The sequence below is a fragment of the Oryza sativa genome, chromosome 7 (assembly GCF_034140825.1).
Source record: "Oryza sativa Japonica Group chromosome 7, ASM3414082v1".
NCBI classification, from domain to species: domain Eukaryota; kingdom Viridiplantae; phylum Streptophyta; class Magnoliopsida; order Poales; family Poaceae; genus Oryza; species Oryza sativa.
This window is the reverse complement of record NC_089041.1, coordinates 4,943,940-4,957,831: the sequence shown is the minus strand read 5'-3', so window position 1 is coordinate 4,957,831 and position 13,892 is coordinate 4,943,940. Positions and strand designations below refer to the sequence as shown.

The 13,892-nt window shown below is 40.7% G+C and overlaps 2 protein-coding genes across 3 annotated transcripts; one reads left to right on the top strand and one right to left on the bottom strand.

Moving 5' to 3' along the window:
- Positions 1 to 3,001: 3,001 nt before the first annotated feature.
- LOC4342620 (bifunctional phosphatase IMPL2, chloroplastic) lies at positions 3,002 to 6,398 on the bottom strand. 2 transcript variants are annotated; one of them, XM_015791490.3, is made up of 11 exons: positions 6,204 to 6,398; positions 5,997 to 6,067; positions 5,489 to 5,896; positions 5,297 to 5,375; positions 5,100 to 5,194; positions 4,972 to 5,021; positions 4,483 to 4,607; positions 4,054 to 4,120; positions 3,863 to 3,952; positions 3,431 to 3,542; positions 3,002 to 3,226 (listed from the first exon to the last, which is right to left on the bottom strand). In XM_015791490.3, exons 3-11 carry the CDS (start codon positions 5,820 to 5,822, stop codon positions 3,156 to 3,158), a joined length of 1,023 nt encoding a protein of 340 aa, XP_015646976.1. In that variant the 5' UTR covers positions 5,823 to 5,896; positions 5,997 to 6,067; positions 6,204 to 6,398; the 3' UTR covers positions 3,002 to 3,155. The 2 variants fall into 2 exon arrangements, with proteins under 2 accessions (XP_015646976.1, XP_015646977.1); XM_015791491.3 differs by having other exon boundaries at positions 5,997 to 6,021.
- A 186-nt stretch (positions 6,399 to 6,584) lies between these two features.
- On the top strand, positions 6,585 to 13,851 carry LOC4342619 (uncharacterized). Its single transcript, XM_015791489.3, has 7 exons — positions 6,585 to 6,759; positions 8,209 to 10,191; positions 10,268 to 10,325; positions 10,455 to 10,603; positions 10,964 to 11,050; positions 13,109 to 13,237; positions 13,437 to 13,851. Exons 1-7 carry the CDS (start codon positions 6,691 to 6,693, stop codon positions 13,557 to 13,559), a joined length of 2,598 nt encoding a protein of 865 aa, XP_015646975.1. The 5' UTR covers positions 6,585 to 6,690; the 3' UTR covers positions 13,560 to 13,851.
- The last annotated feature ends 41 nt before the right edge of the window (positions 13,852 to 13,892 follow it).

Here is a 13,892-nt window from a genome sequence, read left to right as displayed (position 1 = left end):
CGATGTGTGCTTTGCAAGTTCGTGGACCTAAGTGAAACCTGCTGACAAGTTTAAGGACCGCCGGTGCATTTTACTCAAAAAAAATCAAAATTAACTTTTAAAGTTCAAATTTTGGTAGCGGCTTATAATATGTAGGGCAACAAATGCATGAAATATCAGTTAGATTTACACATACATGAAGGGGAAAAAGGGAAAAATCTGATGAAAATTAAATAGGAGAATAAAAATAAAATCACTACTATATAATTGATTTTTCTGGACAAGATCCCTTAAGGTTGCAGGCGGACCATAACTCGTTCTATCTGTAAAAATCACTCCCTCGGGTCGGTTGAAGGGTCGCTTGCGAAAATGCATTTTCGCATATGGTCGCTTAAGAGGCTCGCCTGGGAAAATAACTTGAGGCCCATCTGCGAAAATAGAGTTATTTTCCCAGGAGGGCTCCTAAGTGGCCGTATGCGAAAATGCATTTTTCCAGGCAGGCCTTTAAGAGACCCGCTTACAAGTCTGACCTTCCCCATCTCTTCCCTCTCAGCATCGTCAAAATTTTCCAAGTCCCCATTCTTATCACTCTCACCTCTCTTTTTTCACGGCCTCCCCCTCTCTCCACATTCATTTCTCTCCACGCTCTTTCTCCAACTTCTCCCCTCCTCTCCCACTTCCTACTCGGGCTGGCGGCGGCGGGCTTGGGTGATGGCAAGAGTGGTGGTGGCGGCATCGATGAGGGATGCGGTGAGCTCGGGCGGCGACGGGCTCAGCCTTGGACCATGCAAATCCCGTTGTCTCTCCTCCCCCTCTCCCTTGGCTTCTTCTCTCCTGACAGCTAGCGGGCGCGATGCTGCGGATTCGTCGGCCGTGGATCCGACCGGGATGGATCAAGTGGCGGAAGGCTCGAGCGACGGCGGGAGTGGCGCAGTCGATGAGGGCTGCGGCGGGCTTAGCCTCTGACTGCGCGAATCCCGCCTTCTCTCCTCCTCCTCTCCCTTGGTTTCTCCTCTCCTGATGGCCGGTGTGCGTGGGATCCTCCGCTGCCGCAAAGGAGTGGGGGCGGCGGGGCAGATGGGCTAGGGTTTCAAGTTTCTACTTTTGGGATATATATATATATATATATACTTTATTTTTTTTTGCAAATTTTTGTTTTCGTATGGGGACGACATAAGCACCACATACGATAAATGGATTTCCGCGCGCGGGTGCACCACTGTATGGAAAAATCACAATTTTTATAGACACCTCTGCGCAGATGGACGACCCAACCGCATGAAAAAATAGGTTTGAACTGCATGCGAAAATGCATTTTTTTAGTGATTGCTACCTTTTATTCAGTTAAAATTGTCCTTTTGTCCTAATGCAGATCACATTTCCACTTCATTGCACTATATGTAACCAAGTCTCTTTTAGGATTTTTTTCTAAAATCATGTGCACCATAGTTGAAGGAGACGAGAATGCAACTTTGGAAACAATGAAGCACCGTAAAACATGTGTGGGCGTGTGGTAGGCACAGCTTGTTCAATTGTCGTTTTGAAGAAAACGATTGGGCATTACTTACTAAACGCGTTACACATTAATATCTATATATTTTTGGAGGCTGATTGCCACAAACGTGGCAAATATTTATATTGGGATGTTTCCATCACATTTCAAGATCCTTTCAATGTTTTCTTTTCAAAACGAAGCTTTCAATTCTTAAATTGCAAGGGCACAAGACTAGAAAAATCCAAAGTAACAGAAAAGACACATACATGACACAGTGACTGGACGAGGCATCCTATTCACTTCTACCTCAAACTCTAGGAGAGTGTCTTTTCTTTATTTCTTTAAAAAATATATGTTCTTTTAGGATAGAGATACTAACTCCGTTTATAATCGTTTCGTATTATAAGTCATTTTAAACTTTTTAAGTTTAACTAAGCTTATACAAAAAATATAACAATATTTACAGCACAAAACAAATATATTATTAAAACATATTCAATATCATATTTAGTGAAACTAACCGGATGCTATAAATGTTGTTAAATTTTTTATAAACTTGATCAAATTTAATTTGAATATAAAAATAGTCAAAACGATATATAATATGAAATGGAGAGAGTACTTAATGAAGGTTTATTTCCCCCGACAATATCTTGCTCATATGTACGAACGCGTATGATTTTCCGTACGGCAATAATATACGATGGAAGAAGATACCGGTGCATACAGTACATTTGTACGGTCATACGGTGTACCATCCTACCCACTAACAGGATGTGCCTCCTTAAAGGAAGCTATCAACTGCACTGCGTTTGTTCCAAGCACAAGCGAAGAAAAAAATGTACGTTTCCTGAATCGCGAAATAATATTTTTCTAAAAAAATATATTCAAATGTTGTTTTAAAAAAATTATAATTACTAATTTACTTTTTAAGTTTAAAAATTATACTAATTCCGAGAATGGATTAGGCCAATATCATACGCTTGCCCTCATTTTGTATGTATTCTCAAACTTCTCCTTTCCTCTTCTCTCTAATTTGGTCGGCGAAACAAATTCCGCCCACCAAAAGGCCACGAATGAATTTGGCCCACAAAAAAATCACGACAACAATAAATTTGGCCTACTCCATTCTCGCCAGCGAATTCGGTCCACGATTGAATTTGGCCCACTTAATTCCCATAACATGTCAGGCCCGCATCTGAATTTAGCCCACTTAAATCTTACCGAAAAGTCGGCCCATTTAGTTCTCCTCAAAGAATCCGTCCCACAAAACAGAATTGCCCCACCTGCGATTTTGCGAAGAATTTCCTGTATTTAATTTTGGGATTATTACGAGAAAATAAAAAATCTATAACTCTATATATAATAATAATAATAACTAATATAAATATTTGTATTTTTCCGGTCGTCACCTCATAGGTGCGGTGTTTTTTTCGAAATAACTAATACAAATATTTGTATTTTTCCTGGTATAGATGCATTCTCTACCAGGACAGCCGCAATTCACTCGCAAGCTGAGCACACCACTAGCCGAATAACCATCAAATTGATTTTATTAGTGGCAGTGCAATTTGAATAACTAGTCGCTCACGGCGCAAGCATACAAAATACACTGTTTATTGGACACATGAATAACACATTCATGTTTGTTTAGAGACCAAACTTGGATGTGTTTTGCAGACTAGTGCCATTGCAACGCATCAAGGGCCTGCTTGTGGACACGGGCGTCTCCAGATGCCACCACATTGAAACCTACAAAAAAAAGGCAAACGGGGAGAGTTCAGCATGATATGTATAAACAGGAAAAGTGCACAACTGAAGCGGCACAAAATTTTATTAAAATTATAATGCAAATATTGCTTCTCAGTTGCATCAAAAGTGGGAGAGGTACAATGCAACTATGAAGAAATTGAAATAGACTTTGTAGAGTCGTAATGCGAAGGCTGGAAATTATACTTTCAGGCCGTGATTCCGCAGAGACAGGCCAATGGAGCTTGTTTCCTTTCCAATCTGTTATTGAACCTCCAGCTCCTTCAATGACTGGTACCAATGAGAGAAAATCATATGGCTGCACAACAGAAGAAATAAATTACTCGTAAAACAACTTATATATAGTAATTCTTCTTGATTCAATATTTCAATGAATACAAAAGGATGGTAAACCAAGTATTGCTTCCACACTAGCCAAACCAAGACACACCACACTAGCCAAACCAAGACACAGACGAAATGAACCCAACTTAAATAGCTCAAAACATATTCAGCTTGCTTGGGCAGTTTGTTCCCAGCCAGATAAGTGAGTGAAAGAACAAATCCTTATGTGATTATAAATAAAGAAAACTATTATTTTGCAACAGGAAGAAATACATAAACAGGGTAGACTCATACCTTCAATCCTGATTCAACAACAAGATCTACAAAACCAGAGGCAAGAAGAGCATAGGCATAGCAATCGCAACCATACAGTGGGACTTTGACCTGCATCAGAAATAAGTAAAATAGCAAATGTGTAAATGTGTAACATCAATAACTGAGAAGGCTTACTTAACGTAGAGATTGTCATGTTCAATAATCCATACCTTATCCCGTACACGAATAAATGCATCTTCAGCTTCTCCTGCAAACAAATGTGGACTTGTTGTATATCTGGCACACAAACAACACTTGTGATTATACACCACGGGAAGTAAAAATTCAAGATTATAATGTCATGTGTGGTGCTTAATATCTTAGATCCACTCTCCGTTTCAAAACATAAGGAATATTTTGGGTGGACACAAGGACTATTATGGTCTTGAATCAAGGGAATGATGAGAAAATAAATATACCATTCTTTCATAGTGAAAGTGTTACTTATAGATATTAGAGACAAAGACATGACATGTTCGAAAGAGCAGAGTGGCAGGGGGTCAAATGTCAATGAATTCACATATATGCCTTATGTTTCGAGAGAAGAAAAAATTATAAAAAGGAAATGGAGGGAGTAAAATCTAATACTGTATACATACAAGTAAGCTTGTGCCAGGACATTGCAAGGGCGAACAGATATTTCTTGTCCATTTAAGGTTGTTTTCATCCCATCAACCCCAACCCATCTTTCTCTCAAGATTGGCTGATCAATGATGCCAATAACCTAATGAAAGGAAGAACAAAAGTCCAGAATAAGTTATAGAAAATCCTCGCAAAAAAGAAAGAATAAGTAATAGAAAGAGAATATCAAACATCTATACAATACTAAGACCAGGTGTTCAGAAAGAGGACAAATATGAAAATGTGTTCCGTAATTGAAATAATGCTTTGGAAGTTGTATCAAGGTACCATGTAAAGGTAGTTCACTGATGGCAATTCCAACAGATTCAGGTTAATCTATTGAGTGTACATACTTTTACATTACCAAGCATCATTAATTAAATTCTGCTCACAAAGTGGTGAACAAGAATGAAGCAAATACAATGGAAATGAAGATAGCTTGGCATGGGCAAAGAAAATTAGCATACCGGCTTCCCCTTGTACAAGAGTGAAATAAGCGTACCAAACAGAGGCTTGCCTACAAACAAGTAAGCAATCGTCATAGTTACATTGAAATTAGTTTGGCCAACCAAGGATAGCAGTTAAGATTCAATACCAGTTATGAAGCTTTTTGTTCCATCTATGGGGTCCAAAACCCAAACATAATCAGCAGACTTTTCCACGCATCTCCAACCATTTTCCTCACCAAAACTGAATAATACCCAGTAAAGAAAACATTATTAATCACATTGTTATATACGCATCAGAAGTCACGATTGAACAAAACTTGTAAATCATGCCAGGCAAGCTCACACGGCATGGGAAGGGAAGCTCTTCAGAATGACTGACACCATTGCTTCTTCCGCTTCTCTATCTGCAATAGTTACAGGACCTGGAACAGAATTCAGTCAATTCACAGTTGGCAAGCACAACCAAAGGATATTCAGTTTTCAAGCTCAAATGGCAATATTCAGTTTTAGAACTCCCAAGGATAATATAACGCACTCTGATCCTCCTTGTCGATGATCTCGACGCGTTGCCGGAAGTACTTCCTGAGCACCTCCCCTGCGGCGTCTGCCGCCCTCTGCGCCACCTCCACTAGCCGCTCCACCCCTACCCCCTCCTTATCCGCCATCGCCACCTCCCATCCGCCTGCCCTGGGGCTCGCCCGAACCGAGCCCATCCTCCGACGGTGGCCCGTCGTCACCCCGCACGCCCGAACCACCGCCGCCGTCGCCACGGACCCGTGGAGAAGCCCTGCGCGGAGGTGGCGGCGCGGGGCAGCGCGGGAGTGGGGAAGGGGCGAGGTGGGTGGGACGGTGGAGGTGGCCGGGAGCATTTGGGGCAGGGAGGGGAAAGCAGCGGCCGCGATGGTGGGTAGTGGCGTAGCTAGGAATTTTTCCTTGGGTAGTCCTGATTCACACGATCATGTCACGCGCTAAAATTTTCTTGCACCATCAAGCCGATATACAAATACAAATTTAGTGAAAATGTGATAGAAATAATGTCTTACAGCATCCACAAGCGGCCGCATGGTTCTGAAATAACGACGCAATATCACTAATCAGTAACAATTTACCAATCCTACAAACAATAGCACACATTCACTAATCAGTAGCAATTTATAAATTGCATATTCAGTTATTCACAGATTCACTAATCTCTAATCACAAATCGATTTAGGCAGCTGTTCTAGTGGTTTCGTTGATCTGTTCGTTACCTCTGGGCTGAAGGGTGGAGCGCCGGATCGGTGGAGGCGTGGAGCAGCCAAGAGCAGGAGAAGGCGGGCGGCGGCCAAACGGAGACGGGCAGAGGGGAGAACTGGAGAAGGCGGGCGGCGACAGGAGGAGTCGCAGTCGCTCCGACGTCGGCGGCTCAGCGCGGCGCCGGCGTGGACGGCGGGGACGGCGGGGACAATGGCGGCGGCGGGCGAAGAGCGAAGGAGTTGGCGCGGCTGCCTGCTGGACTGGACTGGACTCCCACCAACCCTAGTTGCTTCTGGGCCGTTTGGGCCGAAGAACATAATTGGGCCTAATTTTTTTGGGGGGTAGGGGGGGGGGTCTCTGGGCCAAATTCTGGGGGAGGGAGGGGGTCTCTGCCCATCACTCCGCCTTCTCGACGCCGCGTGGTCGCCGTCCGGCGAGCGGAGAGTGCGGGCGGTGGCGGTGGCGGTGGCGGTGGTGGGGAGGGGACGAGGCGGCGGGGGCATGGTCACCATGTCGGCCGCGGCGAGCTGGACCGCCGAGGACGACGTCCTGCTGAAGAACGCCGTCGAGGTAAGGATTGCCCCCACCCACCTAATTTCCGACCTATTCCTCTCCGTGTCGCCTCGAAACTCCTTCTCCATGGCGGAATTCCGCGGCTGCTGGGGTGCCCGTGGCCCGCGATTCGGGGGGTGAGGGCGTGCCCGATGCGCCGCGCCGCGCCCGCGCGTCTCGTGCGGAGAATTTCGAGAATGTTTCTGAGCCGCTCATTTCAAGTGGACTTTGTAGTTGAGGGTTTTGTTCTGTTGTAATGGGAATTTTCGAATGTTTGGTTGGCTAATCGATGCAGTTTCTCAAGTTCAGTTTGATCAGAGCCACTTCCTAACTGGCAACTGAGATGGGTGTAGAGATTGGGGTGTCTGCAGGTTTTATAGAGTTTAGAATGTTTCTGAGCAGCTCTAATTTCAAGATATTTTTTACTGCTACCGCTAGTCTACTGCTAATACTGTGGATAGGACTTCCTGAATGGTTCCATTTGTGGATTTGGGTAGTTTGGTGGTAGTGTGAGATGTTGACGCATTCGAGTATCTATTGAATAATTGGGTCATCCAATTCAATTCAATTCAATTCAAGTTTGTTGGAATGCTCAACTTGTGTTGATACTTGATACATTAGGCTACTATTGTGTTCGCAAAAATATTAGGTTACTATTCTGTTGTTTATTGTCCACTTTTTCGTCAATCTACTGTATGGTTTAACTTCCGTAAGAACCTTGTAGGGGATTTTTTTTTTGTCAAACTGTTGTTCTTGTGAAGTTGCATAATTAAGAACCTTGTAGGGGATTTTTTTCCCGTCAAACTGTTGTTCTTGTGAAGTTGTATAGTTACTACTGGGTCACCTAGTATCACCAAATCCCAGCAAGTTTTGTCCTAAATGGTCCTCAATTTGATTTAAAATGTTGCAGTGCTTTACTTGCGTTTGATACATTTGTTGCTTAGTCCTTATAGCATCAATCCTGTTCTGACTTTTGAAACTTACAGTACCCAGTTCACTATAAGACTGTTTTAAGAAACATTGGTATTATGATACATGTATTAATTGTGAAATGTTACTATATGAATCTATACACCAAATTGAGGTTCACTATAGTCACACCCTCACTCCATTTTGGGTCCGCCTTGAGCATCATTTCATTGTGGCAACCCTTGAAACTATTGGCATCGCTTTGTTCTTTGATGTTTCTTGGGTATATAGACTCAATGCTACATCTACAACAAATAGTTATAAACCAAGCCCTAGTACCTTCATGCATGACCAGCGCCACTGTTGGTGGGTTTATGAGTTGCAATTAGCTTGGCTGCAGCTATTTGGTCATGTCAGCCACATGACTATAATGTTAGGATGGAATTGGATGGGACTTGGGAGTCCATGGTCCATACTTTTTACTGTTGGGAAGACTTTCCCACTTTCATATGCCATCTTATTTGTATCCTGTTAACTTCATCTTTCTTGTTCTTCTAGGCTGGTGCCTCATTGGAATCCTTGGCTAAAGGAGCTGTATGTTTTTCCCGCAAATTCACTCTTCAAGAATTACAGGATCGTTGGTCCTCATTGCTGTATGACTCAGAGACCTCAGGACAAGCATCTGCCCTCATAGTCAAGTATGAGACTGAACTTTCAACCTCCAACCCGACCAAAGCACATAAACTTTTCTACGTGAGGAGAAAACATCTTTCTCTCAGGAAGAGGAAAATTGAGAGTGTAAAGAATCAGTATTATGCAATGAGAAAGAGAATCTGCCATGATCCATGTTTGGCTGCAGATTTTGGTTATGTTATCACACCCTGTTCATGCCCTGTAGGTAGTGATTGTGTATGTGATGGATTATTTAACTTGTTGGAAGATAATCATTTGATCCATAACGTTAATCAAGCTCCAGATGTTGTAAATGGCTATGGTCACATAGGCGAAAGCTATGCTGATGGACAAGATGTACATGCCAAAGATAATGGACATTATATATCCCATAGAAGGCATGATAAAGCTGCTGGGACAGTGGCAAGTGATGGAAGCACTAATTGTGAAAGTGCAAATGGCTGTTCTGATGTAGGTAAGTTATATGGATACAACTTCATGCCAAAGAACATTCAGTCAAGTGAAAGGAATATTGCCTCTCCAAAGGACCTTTCTGATGTCCAGGACTGTGTGCAGCCTCAGCAACCAATTCTTTGTGAAGAATCAGCCAATGGAATGACAGGGTTAAAGGCTTTACTGAATACTGATCAAGATTGCATAAAACAGAACCAGTTTTCTGGTAACAGCAATGAAATATTGCAAGACCCAGGCTCGCTAAAAGCAATGAGTGAACATTGGTGTTCTCAGGCACCTAGTGCTCCTACTAGGAAGAAGTTTCAGGGTGTTAATGCACCTGACATGCTGACAGATGTGCATCACAAAGAGCAAGAAATTCTTGCCTTTTCTGATGACAAGAAAAAGGAAACTACTAACATTGACACATTTTCATGCAAGGTGAATGTGGAGAATGGAATGTCTGGATCTGGCTTAGACGATGCAACAGAAGGTGAAGTTATGCACTCATGCTTAATGGATGCCAGTCAGGGTGAAGACTTTGAGCTACTTAATAGCGAGAATATTTTGGATTCTTCTCTTGACCCAAATCTGGAAGGTTTAGGCGATCGACATGCTAATGTTATTCTGAAGGACATCTCCAAAGAGCACCTTCTGGACATTCCTCATGTAAGCAGTGCCTGTGGTAACAACACAGATCCAATCCATGAGAAGCATGATGTGGCAGATATTTCTGGAGTGGACATGATATACACAACAGAAGTGCCTTTTCCTTGTGCTGGTATTGTGTGCATATTAAACACCGAAGATCCTGAAATCCCTTGCAATGATGATATCTTTACACCTGGGCCTGTAGCATCCACCTCTACTTGTGACCAGAATTCACAGCACAATATGCATTTGGTTTCTGCCAAACCTATTCCTCCACTAAATGCTGCTGACTTGAATCACACCGACTTGGTTAGTGATGTCCAACCATTGTTACTTACAATGAAGTTGGAACCTTACACCTTGGAACAAAAGGAAACTTTGGTGGGTCTTAATGAATCTTGTACCGTAAGAAGCAAGTCACCTGTTATGCCTGTTGATGCTAGCAATGCAAATGCATGCACATCAACTTTCCATTCTGCTGCAGAATTTGTTAAAAAATCTACATGTGGTTTAGTGCAACATGAATGTTTTGATAACTTGGGGAGTGTGTCTTTGGATGAGTGTATTGGAGTGCTTGATGAAATGAATTCTAAGGTTCCTGATGAGTCAGGAATAAGTTGTGATGCTACTACCCAAAACAGCATTTCAGCGCATGCATTGCCAGATGTGGAATTTCTTAATCCCATAACAACCACTTCAAGCCCAGAAGGGGGAGGATCTGACAGTGAGGACGGTATTCCAAACTATTTCGACATAGAAGCTTTGGTATACTTCTTTCTTGGCTGAATTTATAAGGCTTTGTTTACTTTGGTGCTTCTGACATTTCAAACATCTGCTGCAGATACTTGATCAGGATTTAATTCCATGGGATCAAGAATCTGATTTCATCCAGCTCGAAGGTAAATGTAGTTGAGATCAAGGCTGTTGTGTTTCAGGATTTTCTTAATTGGCAACGGGGTCATATGCTTAGAAGCTGAACTGGGGCTTCTTTATTAGTGTTATTCACTTATTTGCTTTTGCTTGATCAGTTTCCAGGTTTCAGTCTCTTGAAAGTAGGAAAGACTTGATAAGATTAGAACGAGGTGCCCGCTCTAATACAAACAGATCTATTATGTCCCATGGTGCTTTTGCAGTTCTTTATGGCCAGCATTTGAAATACTACATAAAGGATCCAGAGGTAAGCATAAGCAATATTTAATTTAATCTTAATTGCATAATGCAGTAGCAGATGTAATGGTTAGGTGAAATTAAACCCACGTGTATATTCCTTATTCATGGAGAACTAAAGAGTTCTATCTCTGTAGTGAACAGCAAAGGCATTTTTGAGTCAAGAGAATATAACACCTTACTGTTATTTGCCCAATCATATCAACATATGTTTTGTTGTCTTATTTTACTACCAGTTGAATTGTTTAATACGGTGTTTAGCTAACAAGATCATCATGCAGGCTAAGATTGTCATGGTTAATCGATATGTTATAAAACAATTCTTTGATATGATGATACCATCTTTGTTTTTTCTTCTCTTCTGATGCAGGTTACACTTGGGAGAGAAACAAGTGAGGAACATGTCGACATCGATTTGGGAAAAGAAGGAAAGGCGAATACAATATCCCGTCAACAGGTATTTTTTTTTACAAAAAAAAATGCTAATATGGCAAACAGCCTTGGACGGGTGGAGTTTTTATGGAGGTCCTTATTTATTTATTTATTTAGGGACCATTCTCTGTCTTTCCTTCTGTCACATGTCATTTTTCAGACATGGTCGATAACGTTCAACAAAAATAATTATGTACAAGAAAATATTCCCGGGACCTTTTGAACCACTGATATTTCTGTAAAGTCTTCCGTTTTAGTACTCTATGCAAATGACCCTAATTAAGCTTGTGATAATACTAGGATAAGTTGACTATAGCTCCTCTATATGCAAACATTTGAAAATCTTTCCTCTTGTGATACAATCCTTCATATCCGTTTGCTTATTTCAGATCTTATGATTTAAAACCAGGAACTTTATTAAACTGTTACATTGTGCATTCAGGCTTCTGGATATTTGCTTGGAGTAGTGTCATTTGCACCTTATTCCTGTAAATATTAGCAATGGCATCTCTGCTTATTTTCTTTTTGGGGAGTATCCTGTGTAGTAGAAACATGCTAACAAGTATGGAACAAACATTCTAATACTAAACCATTCTAGAGTATCAAAAATATAAATAAGTAGGCGTGTTACAATTTCCTATTTTTACAAACCCTAGAGTAGAAAAGGAAGTATGGTATATTCTTTTTAGTGTATGCAAATATTCAATCAGATCAGATGTACTAATATGTTTGTGCCATTGGGGGAGCCCTTATAAAGGTTGGTGTATATGTATGTACTGTTCAACACTGGTTTAAATAGGGCAATACTTTTAAGTATGAGGCTGATTGGCTGATGCATGCTTGTTGGCTTATTCTTTGAAGCTTACTCATTTTCAGCTTCTCAATGGGCTGCATATTAATCCTGTCCTTCACTTTGGCAATTGTTGTTTTGTTGTCAACTGATTTTAGGATTTGTATTTGAAGTTGTAGTGAATCATTATAATTTCATTTACTTGAACTGCTTTTAGATGTTTGGGGGTTTGAGTAAATTCTCTTGTTCTGAATGAAGTTGGAAACAGATGTCTTCTTGCACCCTAGAACATATTGCATGCATATGATTAGATGATAAGACAAAAGTTGGACAATGTAGTTTATGTAGCGTTTTTTGATTTATCTCAGAGAACTTGTTCTTATCTTTTCTTACTTCATCTTTCAAAATAAGCACGCACATCACAATGTATGCAAATTGAGCCTTAAGCATGTCTGTCCTTAAGGGTGGTTCCCAAATAGTACAACTTCTCAGATTGTTCTAGTTGTGCAGACTGAAACTGAAAATTGTTCCTACACAAGTTTTTTCCATTAGCCAATTTTAACAAAAAAAATCACAAGTTTTAATTTGACAAATATTCGACAAGTTCTTTAATACACTTGCCCTCAGGGGGATATCTGGTTTCCTTTTCCCAGTCAGTTCATGCTGGGGTTAACTCTGGTCATGAGTAGTGTTCTAAAAGTTTGCAGCTGTTTTTTTTGACCGGACGTTGTTTTTGAATTCAATGCCCACCTAGACCCTGCAGTTCTGTTACTCTTTCATTTCTTTCCTCTTAAACAAAAATCACCAAATGTTTAAGCAAATGGTTTTTGTGAATGTCACAGCATTATCTACCTACATTCTTACGTTATAAGTCAGTCTGTGCTAGCTGCCAATATTTGCATATTCATACAGTTTACTGCTTAAGCATGAAGCAAGTTTTTCTCACCATTTTTCTCCACTTGAGTGGTGGAATTCGTCTACTGTTTATATAATTTTATATACTATCTACTACCTGCTTGTTATCTTAGTCATAGTTGCATGATGAATTGGTTCTGGCTGAGTTTAGTCATTTAGGGAATGCCACCTGCACTTTTGGAAAACCCAAAGGAAAACGCTTTATTGAGCAATGGGACATAACTAAATAATAGCAACACTACTCCCAGAAAATAATAGCATATATATATCAAGTTTACTCACCACCCCAGAAGAACGATACTGTTATATTTCAATTATTTGTATCGAATGCTAGTGCAGTTTTTGTTTAATTATTTCATTCCACATTTTGATGCATAGGCAATTATCAAGATGGATAAAGGTGGATCTTTCCACATAACGAATATAGGAAAAGCTCCAATCTTCGTCAATAGCAAAGAAGTTCCATGCAACGAATGCACTCACTTAATTTCTGATGCATTACTTCAGGTATCTATCTTTACCCTCATTTTCTTGAACATTCCTGCCCTGTTAGATTCTACTCTCTCGATCCCATTTGTGTCATCAGTAAAATTAGTAGTTTAAGTCCCATTTTACTGTTCTTAACTAATCATTCTTCCCATTTTTTTACTGTAAAGCACAGTTTTCTCCTGATATTGTCCTACTTTGATGTTTCTTTTGCCTGCAGATAAGGCACATGAAATTCATTTTTCACATCAATCAGGATGCCGTGAGGCAACATATAGTTCGCAGTAGGAGAGGAACCTCCCAAGGCAAGTACGCAGTATTTAATTGGGATGAAAAGCCATGAATTAAGGTTACGATCAAGCTCATGTGTGAATTTATTGTCAGTAATATATATCGGCAGGATAGAAGTATATAGCACCATATCTAATTCGGTCCCATCCTTTGCATGTAAATCGTTGTATATTTCCATGCTTATCATTTAGTATATAATAGATATATGCTCAATTATCGTCTTCAGATCCATATTGTTGTAAGGTGCCACGGTTTTATGTTTGAAATTTGGATTTAAATTTCATCGACAAAAGTTGTTTTAGTGGACTGGGAACTGAATTCTCAAAGATGAACCCCTTGCATGCTTTTCCTTTGTCTCTTTCCGTCATTATCTAATATTCTTTGA

What these genes read in the sequence shown, in the direction of transcription:
- LOC4342620 (XM_015791490.3), bottom strand. Translation starts at nt 5,822, where the DNA reads ATGCTCCCGGCCACCTCCACCGTCCCACCCACCTCGCCCCTTCCCCAC. An exon ending in CATCGACAAGGAGGATCAGA is followed by an intron (nt 5,376 to 5,488) that starts GTGCGTTATATT and finishes ATTCTGTTCCAG; the next exon opens with GTCCTGTAACTATTGCAGAT. An exon ending in AACAAAAAGCTTCATAACTG is followed by an intron (nt 5,022 to 5,099) that starts GTATTGAATCTT and finishes ACTTGTTTGTAG; the next exon opens with GCAAGCCTCTGTTTGGTACG.
- LOC4342619 (XM_015791489.3), top strand. Translation starts at nt 6,691, where the DNA reads ATGGTCACCATGTCGGCCGCGGCGAGCTGGACCGCCGAGGACGACGTC. An exon ending in ATTTCGACATAGAAGCTTTG is followed by an intron (nt 10,192 to 10,267) that starts GTATACTTCTTT and finishes CATCTGCTGCAG; the next exon opens with ATACTTGATCAGGATTTAAT. An exon ending in ATACAATATCCCGTCAACAG is followed by an intron (nt 11,051 to 13,108) that starts GTATTTTTTTTT and finishes TTTGATGCATAG; the next exon opens with GCAATTATCAAGATGGATAA.